This window comes from Bison bison, unplaced genomic scaffold, assembly GCF_000754665.1.
Source record: "Bison bison bison isolate TAMUID 2011002044 unplaced genomic scaffold, Bison_UMD1.0 scf7180017864472, whole genome shotgun sequence".
In the NCBI taxonomy this organism is placed as follows: domain Eukaryota; kingdom Metazoa; phylum Chordata; class Mammalia; order Artiodactyla; family Bovidae; genus Bison; species Bison bison.
The window spans coordinates 13,745,066-13,762,354 of NW_011495033.1; the positions used below are offsets into that span (position 1 = coordinate 13,745,066).

The 17,289-nt window shown below is 48.4% G+C and overlaps 1 protein-coding gene and 1 non-coding gene across 3 annotated transcripts in view; one reads left to right on the plus strand and one right to left on the minus strand.

Annotated features, from left to right (window-relative positions):
* Positions 1–17,289, minus strand: part of YPEL2 (yippee-like 2 (Drosophila)) — a 66,340-nt gene that overhangs the window by 27,055 nt on the left and 21,996 nt on the right. For both annotated transcript variants that reach the window (XM_010861617.1, XM_010861616.1), the window contains exon 2: positions 15,196–15,509. In XM_010861617.1, coding sequence (XP_010859919.1) covers positions 15,196–15,312 — 117 coding nt within the window. In that variant the 5' untranslated portion in view covers positions 15,313–15,509. The remainder of the gene's footprint in view (positions 1–15,195; positions 15,510–17,289) is intronic.
* TRNAE-UUC lies at positions 7,164–7,235 on the plus strand. The gene has a single exon. It is a non-coding gene; the product is annotated as a tRNA-Glu (tRNA).

Here is a 17,289-nt window from a genome sequence, read left to right on the forward strand (position 1 = left end):
TCGGTTCTCCCTTGAAAGTAATAGGAAAAAATCCATACATGCAGGCTGCAACTGCCTGCTTATGATGACTCAGTGAGTGAGCTCAAGAAGCTAGAGTTCACATGAGAGGAAGCATCTCACCCAGCGAACCAGATAACCCAGGTCCCAGAGTTCTTTGAGAGGCCTTCATCTCAGAGTCACGGGTGCTGGGTGTTGGCCAGTGATTTATCTGGATGCCGTTTAGCTGACAGCATCGCCAAGAATGGTCTGAGCCTGGTTATTAATTACAGCCACTGGCTTAATTATCAGCACTTATTAACTTAATACAATATCAACATTCCTCTTCACACAAAGCTCATAGGCATACAGTTTAGAGCAGTTAGAGGGAAGCTGAGTGGAACCAAAGGCTATTACTCCCTTGCTTAGAAACTATCCATGGCTCCCAGAGCATGCAGCATGCAGAATTGCATCTCAACTTCCCTGGCCTTCTGGGCCCATGTGATCCACCCATGCTGACTTCCTGCTTCCCTCTACCTGCCCTCTCCGCCTCTTACCTGAGGTCCTATAGGCTGGATCTCCTCTGCAAAGTCTCTATGCCTCCGCTGGAAATGGACTCCCCTTCCTTGTTCACTTAGTAAACACTCATCTTGCTCTCTGCCCCTATAAGCAGCCTAAATAATCACCTATTCAAAGCCTGTGTTTCACTACATCCTGTAATAGTTAACTTGTTTCTTTTTGCCCACTAGATCATGAGCTGCTTCAGGGCAAGAATTTTATCGTGTCCAATTCTGCATCCCCAGTGCCTCATACAGTAGTACTCAGGACACGCTGAATGGTCAGAGAGGTCATGTGCCTTATCCAAGGCCACATTCAACATTCAGTGGCAAAGCCAGGCCCTAGGGCGGAGGCGCCCGACTCTTCATTCAGGGCTCGTAAGGTGGTGCCAATGACTCGCCACCCACAGGGCCCCACACTGTTCTCCCATGGAAGTGATGAGACTGAAACTACGGGCACTGTCTGGCTCGGGCACCGTGTAACCAGCGCACTACATGGCTGAGGCTGCAGTTTGGCCCGTGCAGAGGAATTCTCTGGCACCAATCAGACCACGCCACTGAACAGCGTCCATCAACTCCTGTACTATCCCTACCAAACGGAGCCCCCTGTTGATCTGGAACACCTCCTGAAATCACAGTGACCCATTTTTCCAACACCGATCTCATAACAGTCATTCCAATCATCAACTCAGGGGTCAGCAAACAATCCTCTAGGGCCAAATGGGGCCCCTCACCTGTCTTGTAAATAAAGTGCTACCGGAACACAGGCTGACTCGTTTATGTATTTTCTAAGACTGCAGAGTTGAGGGGCTTCCCAGGTGGCGCTAGTGGTAAAGAAGCTGCCTGCCAATGCAGGAGACATAAGAGACACGGGTTCAATACCTGGGTTGGGAAGATCCCCTGGAGAAGGAAATGGCAAACCACTCCAGTATTCTTGCCTGGAGAATCCCATCAACAGAGGAACCTGGTGGGTTACAGTCCACAGTGTCACAAAGAGTCGGCCACGACTGAAGCGACTTGGCTTGCGCACACGTAGAGCTGAGACCATATGGCCCGCAAAGCCTTAAATATGTATTATCTGGCCCTTACAGGAAAAGTTTTGCTGACCCCTGATCTAGCTGAAGGAACAGGGAATGAAGACTCCAAACAGGCCCGCCCTGCTACCAAGAGACTGGCTGCCCCTACTCTGGAAGTCAGTGGACCAGACTGGCTTTTGCATGATGTCATTGCTTTTTTTAGCTCTGGTTCCAGGCCTGGGATCCAGGAGGAGATTTTCCCTATCAGAGACACACACAGGGGCTCGGGGCACCCAAGCACATGACCTGGCTTGGTTTAATGGTGCTCAAGCAATGTTTATTAAATAAACAGACAAACAAAGGCTTGTGGAGTCCAGCTAGTCCGGGCCCCTAACCCTGAACAAAGGTCCACCCTCCCTCCCGTCAGTTTCAAGGTGACTAGTCACACAGGTGTCTGGCAGCAGCCTGGTGACCTAGATTTGTCAGACCTTATCTTATCAGCTTTCCTTCCTTACTTACCCAGCACCTGCCCCCACAGTGCCCAGGGCAGCCTGGCCTGGTGTTTTTATAGAGAAGGAGAGAGACTGGGAGGACCTCTCGCCTTCCCCACAGATATACTTTGTTTTTCTTTCTCCTGCAAAGGGGAGGACCAAGATATACGGAGACTTGGAGCTTAGAGGAGCTCCGGGAAGTCTGGTTTTTCTCACTTCCTCTCCCCTTGGGTTTCCTGGGTGAATCTGTCTGGGATAGACCTCAAAGGACTCCTCAGAGCCCCGCCTGCCAAGTGGCACGTCTGACACGTACAGGGGAGGCACCAGCTGTGGGTGAAGCGAGCAAGGCAGCCACCACCCCAGGGCGAGAGAGAGGCCTGATCCTGAGAGCAGACATTCCTCCCACGACACATGATAACGCCAGGTCTGGTTCACCGGCCACCTCATACTGCCCGTGAGAGCCCAGGCAGCAGTTTTACAGCTCGGGTCCACACTGCAGTGGGGGAGCGGGGGCAATTGGAAGGCGAGCTGGACACATTTGGCATCTCCTGAAAACCAGGCAAACGGGACAGAAGGTGATATGGAAATGTTGGCTGCTCAGCTGCTCTGGACAACCCTCAGGACAGAGATCCCCACTTGTCCTGCTACCGGCTGCTTCTTCAGATGGTGGGCTTGTTAGGAACCAAAGGATTCTGGGTGCCAGCTGGGTGAGGGCAAGGCATACGTCTACATGCCACTGTCTCTCCAATATCTAACAGGTCAGAGGAGCTCACTGAACTCCAAACCGGCAGGGCTTAGGACAGGAGGTTTCACACCGAGACCTTTTGTTTTTCTGTGTGTGCTCGGCCGTGTCCGACTCTTTGCGACCCTATGGACCACAGCCCGTCAGGCTCCTCTGTCCATGGGATTCTCCAGGCAAGAATCCTGGAGTTGGCTTGCCATTTCCCCAGCCGGGGCATATGCTTCTCTGAGCACGTCATTCATCTGTAAGAGCTGAAGTTACAGTGAAGGCTCTTGGTGGAACCAGTCCTAACAGGGAAGAAAAGGAATTTCCTGGGCCCTCCAAAGGTAGATGATTTCCCTTTTGACAACTGTAAACTGTCCCTTCAAAAACCCAAAGGTGTTAGGCGTGAGGGGTAGGGGAGAGTCAGGGCCACCTGCGCTGTCCCCTGTCATCACTGTGGTCTGGAGTGGAGGGAGGTGATGCACCGATGAGATGTTGTTTTTGCAGCAGCTGGTGGAGCTGTCTCCTCCTCTCTTCCTCCCCACCTCCTCCTCCTGAGTCACTGTCCAGCCACCAGCAATAGGCAGGGAGGGGAGGGAATCCGGAGCTGAGGTTCTCCTTGGCAAGACAGCCCTAACCCCAGAGATAATACTCTGGGTCACCAGGTCAAATCCTCCCCTCGGGAGCTGGCTGAGTGCTTTGGAAAAAAAAGGTACCAGAGATGCTTTTCTTGGTTTTGTTTTTGAAAGATAAGAAAAACAGCATCTCGCCCTACCCCCACCGTGAAGCATCACAAGGTGAACCAAACTGATGAGCAGTTCTGAGCTGCTGCTCACACACGGAGGCCCCGAATTCTCTCCCAGCTGCCTGGGCTGCTGCTGTTACCGTGGTAGTTCGAGGTCTCTGAAACTGCCTGATGTGTGGTTCACAGGCAAAATCACACCACCGCACAGACTGGAGGGGAAGGAGGCAGGGGGCTGGTTTTTCTGTTTAAACTCTAGAGAGGACTCCCAGCTACCTGCAGGTAAACCCCACCAAGGGCAGGATGGAAGCTGCTGCTGCGGCTGTCAGCCCAGCACTGTGACAGGACCTGCATCTCTGTGAGTGCCACTTTCTGTTTGGTTTTTGCTTAGGGCTTCCCTGGTGCCTCAGGGGGTAAAGAATCTGCCTGCAATGCTGGAGACCTGGGTTCTATCTCTGGGTCTCAGAGTTTTCCCCTGCAGGAGGAAATGGCAACCCACCCCAGGATTCTTGCCTGGGAAATCCCATGGACAGAAGAGCCTGGCAGGCTAGAGTCCACAGGGTGGCAAAGAGTGGGACACCACTGAGCAATTAACGCTTTCACTTTGCTTAGTGATGTGCAGATAACAACATTTACCGAGCATTTCTGATAGGTCAGGCACCATGAGAAGTACTTTATACTGATCACCTCACTTAAAGTCCACAAATCAATCTTAGAGACATCTAAGATGAACATGATTCCCATTTTTCCCAATGAAAGCACCGAAACACGCAGGAGTTGCTTAGCTACAAAACTATTTAGGTGAGGAGGCCAGGTTTGGACCTGGGTAGCCTGACTCAACAGAGAAGGCAATGGGACCCCACTCCAGTACTCTTGCTTGGAAAATCCCATGGACGGAGGAGCCTGGTAGGCTGCAGTCCACGGGGTCGCTAAGTCAGACACGACAGAGCGACTTCACTTTCACTTTTCACTTTCCTGCATTGGAGAAGGAAATGGCAACCCACTCCAGTGTTCTTGCCTGGAGAATCCCAGGGACGGGGGAGCCTGATGGGCTGCCGTCATGGGGTCACACAGAGTCGCACATGACTGAAGCGACTTAGCAGGAGCAGCAGCAGCCTCACTCAAATATTACACTGTTAACCACTGAGTTATGTTGCCTCGCATCATCTGCCGCTGCTATCTTATTAACAGAATCAGAGGATGGGGAAGGTGGAAGGAAACTTCTGATCTAATGCCTCGTTTGGATGGATGAAGGAAAAGGAGAGCCTGAGAGAACAGTCTTGCCTGAGATCATACAGCCTGATCCTGTCCTTCTCCCCCTGCCAGCGCTCTCTTCCAGGGCTGCCTCTAGCATTTTCGAGCGCCCGTTATGTGGAAGGTGGTAGGTGGTGTGTGTGGCGGGGAGGAGGTGGCAAAGTGCAGAGCCAAGAGGCACTCAGTTTCTCTGGGCCTTGGTTTCCTAACCTGATGAGTAGAACTAGAAACACCCCAGTTCAAAGCCTCTAATACTCAGAGAGTCTATGACTCCAAGTCATTTAGAATCTTATTAGGAAACCAGAGGATTACACATAAAAGTACAGGTAACCACAAAAATATAAACCATATTATTACAAGACAGTCATGAGTAATTGCTGAATGAACAACCAGGCAGTGAGTACTACTGATGTTCAGTGGAGGGAGAGGATCCTATAGTCCAGGAGGACATCCTAGAAAATACTTAAGCTGGTATTCAAGAATGAGCAGACATTAGAGAAAAAGAAGGATTCTCCAGGCAAGAAAAATGACAGGAGGGGAAGAGGAACAGGATTGACCACCAATATTAGCAAGACCCAGAAAACAGTCAGTGCCAAGGGAGCTACCTAGGTCAAACCTAGGTCAAGAGGGCATAGACCCATCTAGACCTGTATCCCATTTTGGACTACGCCATCGCCTTAGGCAAGTCACTTAATTCCCACCTTGAAGGACTGTTGTAAAGTAAGGAGTCCCAAGCACATGATAGATCTTCAATAAATAATAGTTAATAGCAACAACGCAGATTTTCCATCCTGTGTTTTTTTAGGTCACCAATACAACCTCATCTGTAACATTCTTGTGCCCTCCCAGTGAGCCTTACATTTCCATGCACCCCAGAGATCACAGGCTCCCTGAATGTTGTGATCTTTGTAGGCTTCTTCTCCCTATCCCTAGCACCCAGCCTAGGCCTGGCATGTCATCTGAAACACAAAAAATATTACTGAAGTGAACAATCAGCATATGATGGTGGATTCCAGTCAGGTCCCCAAATACAAACAACCAAAGAAACAATGGTGTAGCTTTACCATTCCAGAGACCTCGGGAGAGTGGGTGCTCCAACAAAAAACATGGGGATGGGGTTCTGCATCCACCGCCTGCTTCCCAGGGAAGAGTGCCCTGATGAAAAGAGTTTGGATTTTCACGAGGAACAAAGCTTGTATCACGGGTGTCCTTCCTGAAGGCCAATACACAAATGCACAAACCAATCTTAGGATTGGAACCTTACAGGCATCTGCAAACCACAGAGTTAATTTTCAGGGCACGCCTCATAGCTCAAGTCAACATTTCCTTTTGGTATTTAAAGCAACCACATAGAAAGGACGGCACTTGAGCAGATTTGTGCTCCAGCTGCCTGCAGTCTGCAGCAAACAACACAGATGATTCACTCGACTTGATCTCCAGCAGCTCCTTTCATAATAAATTGGTGAGCAATTCTGCTTATGCCCAGATCATTAATTTTCACAGAGTGTAGGACAGGTCTGCCTTCCATCCAAAGAGGGTGACTTCCTGAACTCAATTCCTCTTGTTCGTGGCTATAAATGATAGGGCGAATTTTTCTAAGCCCTAGAATGCTTACAGCTCTTTCGCAAGCAGTGGTCAACAGTCTGCACCGGATGATCGCCACATGCACGAACCGCCTGCAGACCACTGCGTGTGCATGCGTTTTCCCATGTCTGGTTTCCTCTTCAGCAGTTGAGCTACGACACCGTGATATCTGCCACCTGAAAGCCAGGCTCTGGTCAGGGCGTTACTTGCTCAAAAGCCTTCAGTGGCACCCAACTGCCAGCAGAATAAACTCCCAACTTCTCCCAACAACATGGCTTCAATCCGTATTCACACAGTTCCTCACTATGTTACCCAAAAGGATGGCTCCTCCCCCACATGCAGGGCCTTCACTTCTTTGTTCATGACGCTCCTTTTACGAGTCCCTCCCCATCAACTTCCACACATCTAAGTTCTTGCTTCATGGGACGTTTCAGTGTCACTCCTACCAAGTCTTCCCAGAACTTATAGACCTCAAGGGGTTTTTTGACCAAGGATCCTTTGAGAACCTAATGAAAGCAACGGAACCTTCCCTAGAAAAATATACACATATGCAGAATTAAACATACAATTTCAGGGACCCTTTGAAGTCAGTCCAGAGACCCCAGATGTAGAGCCCCTTATTCTGTCTTTCTCTGAGAGAACTAACAAGTTATTTGCACAGATATTCACTGGAAATTGGCCAGTATGTAAGAGCTGTGCCAGGGGCTAGAGACGCAAAGATGACATCACAATCATCTCCATGAGTAGTTCATAGGCTACTGGGAGATATGAATCATTACACTATGATAAATGCTTTAAGATAAACATAAGGTGTGGGATTCCCTGGTGGTCCAGTGGTTACGACGTGGCACTTTCACTGCTGGTGCCCAGGTTCAATCCCTGGTCAGGGAGCTAATGTACCATAAGCTTTGAGGCACAGCCAAAAGATGAGAGAGAGAGACAGCACCTAAGATAAACATAAGGTGAAACACAGTTATTCTACTGTATCTGAAGGGGATTGGTCCACCTCACAGATCAAAAAAATCCACCTCACAGATCAAAATTCAAGGACGCTGAAGTCCCTTATATAAAAATGGCATAGTATTTGCATATAAACTAGTAGATTCAAGTTGGAACCTATGATAAGGAGTTTGGGGACTTCTCTGGTGATCCAGTGGTTAAGAATTTGCCTTCCAATGCAGGGGACATAGGTTCAATCCCTGGTTGGGGAGCCAAGATCCCATGTGCCTTGTGGCCAAAAAAATAAAATGTAAAACAGAAGCAATATTGTGACAAATTCAGTAACGACTCTAAGGATCTTCCAGACCCAGGAATTGAACCAGGGTCTCCTGCATTATAGGAGGATTCTTTACTAACTGAGCTATGAGCCACCAGGGAAGCCCTCTCTCTCTATATAATTCATTAAAATTGTTCTAAGGGAAAAAAAGTTGGGGGGGAGTGAATGACTTATCTACCTGCCAATGCAGGTTCACTCCTTGGATTGGGAAGACTCCCTGGAGTAGGAAATGGCAACCCATTCCAGTATTCTTGCTTTGAAAATTCCATGGACAGAGGAGCCTGCAGGCTCTAGTCCATGAGGTCACAAAGAGTTGGACATGTGCACACATGCGCATGCACACACGCACACACACATACACACCCCATAACTAGTACCATGCGTCACCACCCCACAATACATATTTCGTATTCATGCAATAACAGAACACAGCCAATGAAACAGATGACCAACTTACAGGCACAGCCCCCACCGCCATCACCCATGTGTACCAGAAGCCTCTGATATCCAGTGAAGGTGGTCCCAACTCTGAACAATTATGCTATACAAATTATACCAGCCTAACTTATTATTTATCTTACCCTGAATTGATTCAATCTCTGCCTCATGGGGAGAAGATACAGTAAGAGATTATATTTTACAATCTCTTTTCATCGAGAAACACTATAACCACATTCCTTTGTTTGGAGATTTGCTGTATAGACATGGTTCACCTGTCACCCCTTCCTGGGTGGTCAACAGCTCATCTGCAACTCCACCCCCACCCCACACCTCTCGCCCCCCCCACCCCCCCACCAAGTACTAACACTTCATTAGCAGGAGATTAGCGCTTTCAAAGATCAAACAGTTGAGCAAAAGAAGCTTTAGGTTGCATATGTGATTCTCTTTGCAAAAGCAAAATTGATTGTGTCTTTCAACTGGGGTATTGGTGTATGCTGGAACACTTCCATAACTTATCACTTCTGCCTTTACTGGGCCTCAGAAACGCTCTTTAGGAAACTGACAAACATATGACGGTGTTTTGCAAACATTGCAAAACAAGCAAAGGCACCTGCTATTTGGCGTGGGTCCCGAAATGGCGATTGTTCTCAACCTTTTGTTTCTTAAAACCCATCAATCACTCTGGTCCTGGGTCTCCAAGATTTTAGGAACAAAAAAGGACACTTTTAATGAGATAGACATTTACATGTTTATATGCAATCTGCCTTTTTCCCCTCCTGCTAGAATGAAAAATAAATTTTACTAATTTTTTTTTTTTGTAAAAAATGACTGTCATCACTAGATACCAAAACCGCTCAACTAATAAAATTACAATTTGACGTATTTTGCAAATTGGGTAAGCTCACAGAATTATCTTCAAGACCCATGTCTTATTGCATGTGTTCTTTAGGAATTATGCCATTTAATGTGACATAGCACTCGTTAATACAACTAATGCAATCCAATGCTCATTATAGCATTTTCCAGGGTACTTAGAGAAAAAGAAATGTGTAGTTTGTTTTTTTTTTTTTTTAGAAATTCTGTTCCTGTATTTATTTTTCACATGAGGTTTTCAGGACAAAAATAACTGCATTAACATTTTGGAGAGTTCATTTTATTACATGTTGAAGACAAGCTGGCGGGTAGTGGGAATGAAGAGAGACATGTCCTTGACAGGTAGAGTTGATAGGACTGGACGGTACCCCGCTTTCGTCCACAATCTCTAAGTCGTCATTGTGTTGGTGGTACAAGACTTTTGTGGAGTCACGGGTGTAGAACGCTAGAGCTGAGAAGCCGCGGTGGGTGAGCGGGCCTCTCAGCTGCCACCAGGTCAATACAAGACTTCAGAGCATCTTCCTCCCTGCCACTTTTCTCACAGTGATGTTGCGTTTAGTGTCTAGGCAGGAAGGAAAAACCCAAAGGCCACCACTGTGAGCCCAAAGGAACCCCACAGGGAACAAAAAGAACCTGCCTCCTAATTAGGCTGCAGCCTCACACAAGGAGGCCCAGCTGCTCACATGCAGAGCAGTGGAGTGGGTGAGGTGGAGACTGGGCTGGTCACGGAGTTACCAGCCTCCGACACCTTCCCTCTAAGGACCCAGGGCGCTTAGAGCAACCTGTGTCCTGGAATGAAGCCAACATGCCCAAAGTGGGTTCACGGGAGATTAGTCCAATTCACCGTTCTTAAGTGGCCTCCTTGCCAGGCCATCCAAGGGCTAGCAGGAAAGAGGTGAGGGAAGGACAAAAGACAGTTTTTCAGGAAAGGCTTTGTGAAGATCCAGGTTGCCAGAATAGACAGTATCCACTGAAGTGAGCATTAGATTGTTTTCGCTGGGGGCAACTGCTCTGATGGAAACTATTATTATTTTATAACCAAAGTGTATTCTTATACTGTGACTTGCACCATTAAGTGAGAAACAACAGCATGAGCAATTCCTCGTGCCAACTCAAAATACCTATGAGTGCAAACACTTCAGCATTTAGACCACAACACCCCCTAAGAAAGCAATTGTAGGAGGCCTCAGCACATTCCCTAGATAGCTCTGTCATCGATTCAAAAAGCAGCACCCCCTCCCGGCACCCCCCTCATCCCCAGCATCCTACAGAGCAAATGCTGTTACCTTTCTGCCAACATACACAGCTTTGCTGTCCTCTTCTTAGCCTTGCAAATCCAACTCTTGTGCTCCACGTTCTAAAGCGAAACTATCTTGGTATAAAGTCAATTTGCTTAGTGTCAGGCAGGAACAATCCTGTCCACCCATCTCCTTGCCTTTTTGGTTTTTTTTTTTTTGGACATCAAGGACAAGAGAAGCCAAGGGACAACTTTATATTTGCATAGAGCTTTGTGATTTGCAAACCACCCACACATCCATGATCTCATCCAGTCTCGTAACAACCCTATGAGGTAAACCTGCTCCCTCGATACTCAAATAAGGTAGGGCTACCTCCTAGGGCTGTTAGGGCCATGGCATGTAGTAAGTTTGCAACAAGCACTAACTACTTGCCATAGACACAGCAAATATTACTCATTTTATGGGTGAGAAATTGAGACTCAGAGGTTGGACAGCTGATTCCAGGCAATGAGCCCTCTAGGAATCTAGAGAGAGCTGGGAAGACAGAAAGCCTAGTGCAGAGTCTTTCCACCACCGTATCAATACGGACCCTAACTGTTTAAAACCTGACAACTACACATCTCCATGGAGGCTTAGCTATGTTGATAAGAAGGAAGCCTGAAGTCCCGATTCCGTTCCCAGCTCTCTGCTAGCCCCGGAGCCTTAGTTCTCTGTACCTTTATGTCGCCTTCTCCATAATGAAGGCAGACTCACTTAAAACAAAACAAAAACCCAAACAATGGAACCTCAAGCTTCCAGATGAAAGGCTCTATTACAAGGACAAAGTATCATTTAATTACACTGCTGCTCCAGTTAGTTGCTTCCCAGCTCCTAACTCCCACTGGGTGGATTCTGAAACTGCATAGGAGATTATGTCAAGAGGGGAGAACAGGAGAAACATTCTCTCCCTGAACTTTCTTAAATGGAAGAGTGAAACAAAATGAAAAGAAAGGCCTATTTTCCAGGGAGGGGGCTGGGGCAATGATCTTTCCATTAAGCGGACTTGCATAAGAAATCTATAGATTATTTAACACCGGGGGTGGCTGTGGAATGAAATAAAGGAATCTTTGTGTGATGCCAGCCACAGTTCCCTCGCTCTCCCCGCAGTCAGGAATTTAACCCAGCTCTTTAAATCATCAAGCTCCAATGCGCCCCATCTGTGCATCGGTTGTAACCAATGAAACTGAAGCCTGTGCTGACTTTGGCCCGGACTTGTGAAGGAGGCTTTCTGCCCCAAAACAGGGCAGGAAGGAGGACATCAAGTCTTTTTTTGCTCATCACTTGTTTTCTCCCAAGGCTCAACAAGAGCCATCCATCTGTTTATTTGATCATTTATTGAGCTCTTGACGTGGGCCAGGTTCTGACCCAGAGATACAAAGCTCGTAGGATACGGCTTCAGGAGGAAACGGACGTGTAAGAGCTCCTGGGAGAGAGGGAAGGAGGTAAAGAAAAATGATAGTCCAGTGGTTAAGACTCTATGCTTCAGAAATGCAGGGGTTATGGGTTCAACCCCTGGTCAGGGAACTAAGATCCCATAATAGTGTGCAGCATGGCCAAAAAAAGAAAAATGGATGCTCCTGGCTGAGGCACAGAGGCCTGAAATACCCCCATCTGCATATCCAGGGAAATGCTGCTGGATATGCCAAGAGGTTAGAACATTACGCAAGGAACTCTACGTCTAAAGCTAGGCTCTGCCAGATCATCTAAGGCCACAAAAAAAGTTAGTGAGACTGCAGGTATGTGCAAGTAAGGCTTTGAAGGTTGAACTTTTCTAACTTCAGGATTTTAAGCAGAGGACGTGCAACACCTGATTTACACTTTGAAAAGATCCTTGTGACTCTTGGAAATGTGCTGTAAGATGCATGAGTCAAAGTAAGGAGACCAGTTAAAGAGCTCATTGCTGGAGTCCAGACAAGGGAAGATGGTGAAAACTGGCCAGATTTGAAATATATTTTTTGAGGACAGAGCTAACAGGACTTACCTGTGGATTAAATATGGGGACTGAGTGCAGGGGGAGGGGGAAAGGGGGGCAGTAGTAAGACAGGAATCAACGATGCCCCTTTGGCTTAAAACTCAGCATTCAGAAAGCTAAGATCATGGCATCTGGTCCCATCACTTCATGGCAAATAGATGGGGAGACAACGGAAACTGACAGACTTTATTTTTGGGGGGCTCCAAAATCACTGCAGATGGTGACTGCAGCCATGAAATTAAAAGACACTTGCTCCTTGGAAGAAAAGCTATGACCAACCTAGACAGCATATTAAAAAGCAGAGACATTACTTTGCCGTCAAAAGTCCGTCTAGTCAAAGCTGTGGTTTTTCCAGTAGTCACGTATGGATGTGAGAGTTAGACTATACAGAAAGCTGAGCACCAAAGAATTGATGCTTTTGAACTGTGCTGTTCGAGAAGACTCTTGAGAGTCCCTTGGACTGCAAGATCCAACCAGTCCATCCTAAAGGAAATCAGTCCTGAATATTCATTCAAAGGACTGATGCTGAAGCTGAAACTCCAATACTTTGGCCACCTGATGGGAAGAACTGACTCACTGGAAAAGACCCTGATGCTGGGAAAGACTGAAAGCAGGAGGTGAAGGGGACGACAAAGGATGAGATGGTTGGATGGCATCACTGACTCTATGGACATGAGTTTAAGTAAACTCTGGGAGTTGGTGATGGACAGGGAAGCCTAGTGTGCTGCAGTCCATGGTGTTGCAAAGAGTCAGACACAACTGAGTGACTGAATTGAACTAGAACATTAAGCCAGGGACCCTAACTCTAAAGCTAAGCTCTGCCAGATCATCTAAGGCCATGTGCACCAGGCCAAAGAGGTAAGACATCAACTCTGAAGGCCATTACCACCCCCACAGACTCCCTTCTGCTCACCTTACAAGGCCTAGCTCAAATTTCTTCCAGAAATTCTTTCAGAACATGCTCAAAGTCATTGCCCTCTCTTGTTTGAGAGCTCAAAACTTGAGTTCTTGGACAACTTGTATGCGTCTCAACTTCTCCATTCATATATGACTGGCATCCCCTACCTCAAAGGCGTCTTAGGAGGGATGAGTGAGATAGTATTATACAGTGTTAGGCAGCAGTCCTTTGTACTCTGAAGGTACCTACATGGTTTACGGTTACCTCCATTTCTTAGGACACACAGCACCTCTCCCTGAAGTTAAAAAGACATCTTGGCTTCCGCTTTCTCTGGAGACTTCCAGGGACAGGACAACTCACATGTTTTTTCCCCTCCAAGCTTGCAGGCCCCCTTCCAAAGCAAAGAGGACTGACTACCTCTCTCTCCTCTCACTGACACAGCCTCCCTGCATCCAAACCTCCAGACTCAGGGGGTTCCCAGAAGATCCAAGAGGAATCTGGGAGGAGATGAGCCGGTTGACAGGGGAGGAAGCTGTAGGCTGGCTGGAACATGAGGGGCACCGAGGAGCGTGAGCAGCAGAGACCTAGAGGAGGGCAGGTGGGCCCGGGGCCTGGCCTCCGAGGTTCCAGCTCTGGGGTGACCCCAGAGCCTGGGAGGGGCCTCGGAGGAGCAGTTCCAGCCGCAGTCTTGACCTGAGGATCGCTGCCACCAGACGCGGCTGTTGGAGCGGCTCCTCCGCTTCCTGTCAGGCCGGCCAGCTGGACGGCACAGCTAAGAGCCTGCCGGACCTCCCTCCCTCTGGCGGTGGCTACCGAGCCAGAGACGGGAGAGGGGCGCCATCTTTTCTAGTACTTCTTGGAAACAGATCAAGAACACTGTTTTTTTTTTTTTCTTTTTACTTAGTCTGAGTTAGCATAAAAGTTTTTCTCTTTTTTTACTTCAACGATATGAAGTCTATATTCTAAAAGTGTCAAAGTGAAAGTGGTGTCTGACTCTGCAACCCTGTGGACTGCAGCCCACCAGGCTCCTCTGTTCATGGAATTTTTCAGGCAAGAACACCGGAGTGGGTAGCCATTCCCAAAGAATGCTTTTTTTTTTTAATTAGAGGATAATTACTTTACAAAATTGTGACGGTTTTTGCCACACATCAACATGTAGGAGCATGAGGGACACGTATGTCCCCTTCCTCTTGAACCCTCCTCACACCTCCCTGTGCACCCCACCTCTCGAGGTTCCCACAGAGCACTGGCTTTGGAGTCCCTGCCTCATACACAGATACAGCTCCCACGGGCCACCTACAAAGAGACAAGTCCCCCTGAGCTCCTCTTCCTTTTTATGCAGCCTAGCAAAGCTGTTTCTCCTCCCTTGGGAACATAGAGCCAGGAGGGAGGGAGCACCCTTAAGAATGCTGCTTGCAGGAGCTGGGGACTGGACCACCACTGGGAGACTCGGCTGTTTGTTATGAATAATAATCCCCCACCCCAGCTTTAGGGAGCAGTTGCCAAGGCTCCTCAGGGAAAACGGAGTTCCCATCTTTCTTCTGATTGTGACCAAATGTCATACCATGTTACCTCATGTAGAAGCCCTACAGGGACCACAAACCAGTGGGTCAGCTCTTCACCAAGCCACTTGTGATTCACCCAAAGGTCACCCACTTTAGTAACTAAATCATCTGGTAACCATCCTGGGGAGCTTAAAAGGCAATATTCCCTCTCTCAGCCATTAACTGCCCCTACCTTTCTCTCTCCTACCTACCACCTTTCTTAGAAGTCCTTTCCAAGCAGGCAGCCCCTTACATTGAGTTCATCTGCCAACCCAGGCCAGGCCACCTGGGTGAAAGGCTTCAATCACTCCTTGGCCCCTCTCCCCACGACCTGGGGATGTCAACAGCAATGACACCCACTTTCCAAAGTTACAGATTAAACTAGTACTGTATCCCCCCAACTCCGAGTTCTTTCTTAGTTTTGAGTGAGACAGCCATGCAGATCCGCCCTCCCTGGACAAAAGAAGGAATACAAACGTCCCGGGCCCTTTGGGAGAGCTTGTCCACGTCTGCAAACCCAGAAGCGCCCTCCCCCGAGGTCGGCAAGGAGGGCCTGCAGCGAACATGTACCTTGGAAATAAGTTCATCATGATTGGCCAAGTGGGCTCTGCAGTGAATGCAGCTGTAGGTGCGGTGGCAAGAAGGCAGATAAGCCTGGAAAGTCTTGGATCTGGTCATCTTCACCATTGGCGCTGCTGAGCCGGGGGTGAACTCTGGGGTGGCCCACGAGGCACTCCCACAGGACGGGTCGCACGGGAAACACCGGAAGACGCAGGTAAAGGCCGTGGTTTGGCGGGGGGTGGGTGTGCGGCAGGCTCCACACACTGGTGATGTCTTCAGAGGAAGGACCCTCAAGCAGAGGTCTCGGGCTGGTTCTCAGCAGCCTGCAGGGCCAAGATAAGCGAATATCATTAGCTAGATGGAGCTGGGCTTCCTGCAAAGCCAGTAGAGTCCAACTGCCACCCGAGAGAGGGCAACATTTACAGCATAAACTGATCCCCCTTCTGTGTTCTTACACTGTGCCAAGATGCCCAATGAGTAAGAAAGAAACCAGTGGAGATCCCACTGTTGCTGCAGTTCTAGAGCTGGAGATTCAGTGTCACCTCAGGGCTCTCAGGAGTTAATCCCTGCCAACGACCAGCAAACTGGCACGATCACCACCCCCAGGAACCTCTAGACATGGTGGTCCTTTAGTCCCTACATTGTGTCCGACTCTTTTGCAACCCCATGGACTGTAGCCTGCGGGGATCCTCTGTCCATGGGATTTCCCAGGCAAGAACACTGGAGTGGGTTGTCATTTCCTTTCTCCAGGGGATCTTCCCGACCCAGGGATCAAACCTGCATCTCCTGCATTGTGGGCAAATTCTTTGCTGCTGAGCTACGAGGGAAAACTCACAGCTCTAGAAAAGGCCAGGCTTAAAGATATGCCACCTACAGCCCCAGGAGAGGACCCCTGGGGTCCTGTTTTCCCGATCCAACCAAGATAAATGACTTTCCTGCAGTCAACAATCACAACGGATTTGTATTCATCTCCAAATACTAGAAGTCCTCCAGCAGTTGAAATCACCATCTGAAGAGGCAACAAACCCCAAGTCTCTTTTGCGTATAAAGGAAACACAGGATATAAAGGATCAAGCTCCCGACCAAGAGGATCCCTCATGGCCAGGCAGTCCTTTTGAGAAATGATTCTTGTTGTAATATAAGGGCTTCCCTGGTGGCTCAGATGGGAAAGCATCTGCCTGTAATGCAGGAGACCCAGGTTCAATCTGGGTTGGGAAGATCCCCTGGAGAAGGAAATGGCAACCCACTCCAGTATTCTTGCTTGGAGAATTCCATTGATTGAGGAGCCTGGTAGGCTACAGTCCACAGGGTCACAAAGAGTCGGGCATGACTGAGCGACTTCACTTCGCTTTGCTTCTCTTTGTAATACCTTGCCCAGAAGGAGATGCTCAGCGCATTTGTTTTTAAGTAAGTAAAATGAAGACAACTAATGGCAGAATCAGACTCCTGCATCTCAAATTCACAATAACAGTGAATCTGACCAGAATTTCTCTTCCAACACTTAAACTTTCCATTACTCACCCCACAGTACCAAGCATTTCTCCTACCAAAGCCTCAGCTTTGTGATTCCCATGGGGAGCAAGGTCACAGAGAAAGAGGGGTGGCTCCCGGGGTATGTCGAGTTAAAGGTCTGAGGGCAAAACCCCAAGCTCTGAGACCCACTCTGCTTCTCTGTGGCTCACATACCTGAGGCTTCTGGATCTACCTATTCCCTGGGCTTCACTCTTCACTAACGGGGGTGGTGTTCCCACTTGCCTACCTCCCAGGAGAGCCAGAGTGTTAATTAACGCCTGCGTCATGCTTTGAAGATAAAATTATTTAGAGAGACGGGGGAGGAAGACAAACAAACTCGGATATTCCTTGCTGCATTATGCCTGGGATCCATCTGGATGTTCGGACAAAGCCCGCCAATCAGTCTTTTCCCTCTAGAGCTCCACTGGAACCAAAGCTTCAGAAGGAGAGCCGCCCTCCTCCCTGGCATCCTTCCCACTGCAGCATCACTGCAGGTGAAGAAGGAATTCATAGGGCCTGGACTCCATCTTAGGCCTGTTCATGCTGATCATGCTCGGCCACCTTTCCAATGGACTCTGAACTCTGTGTTTA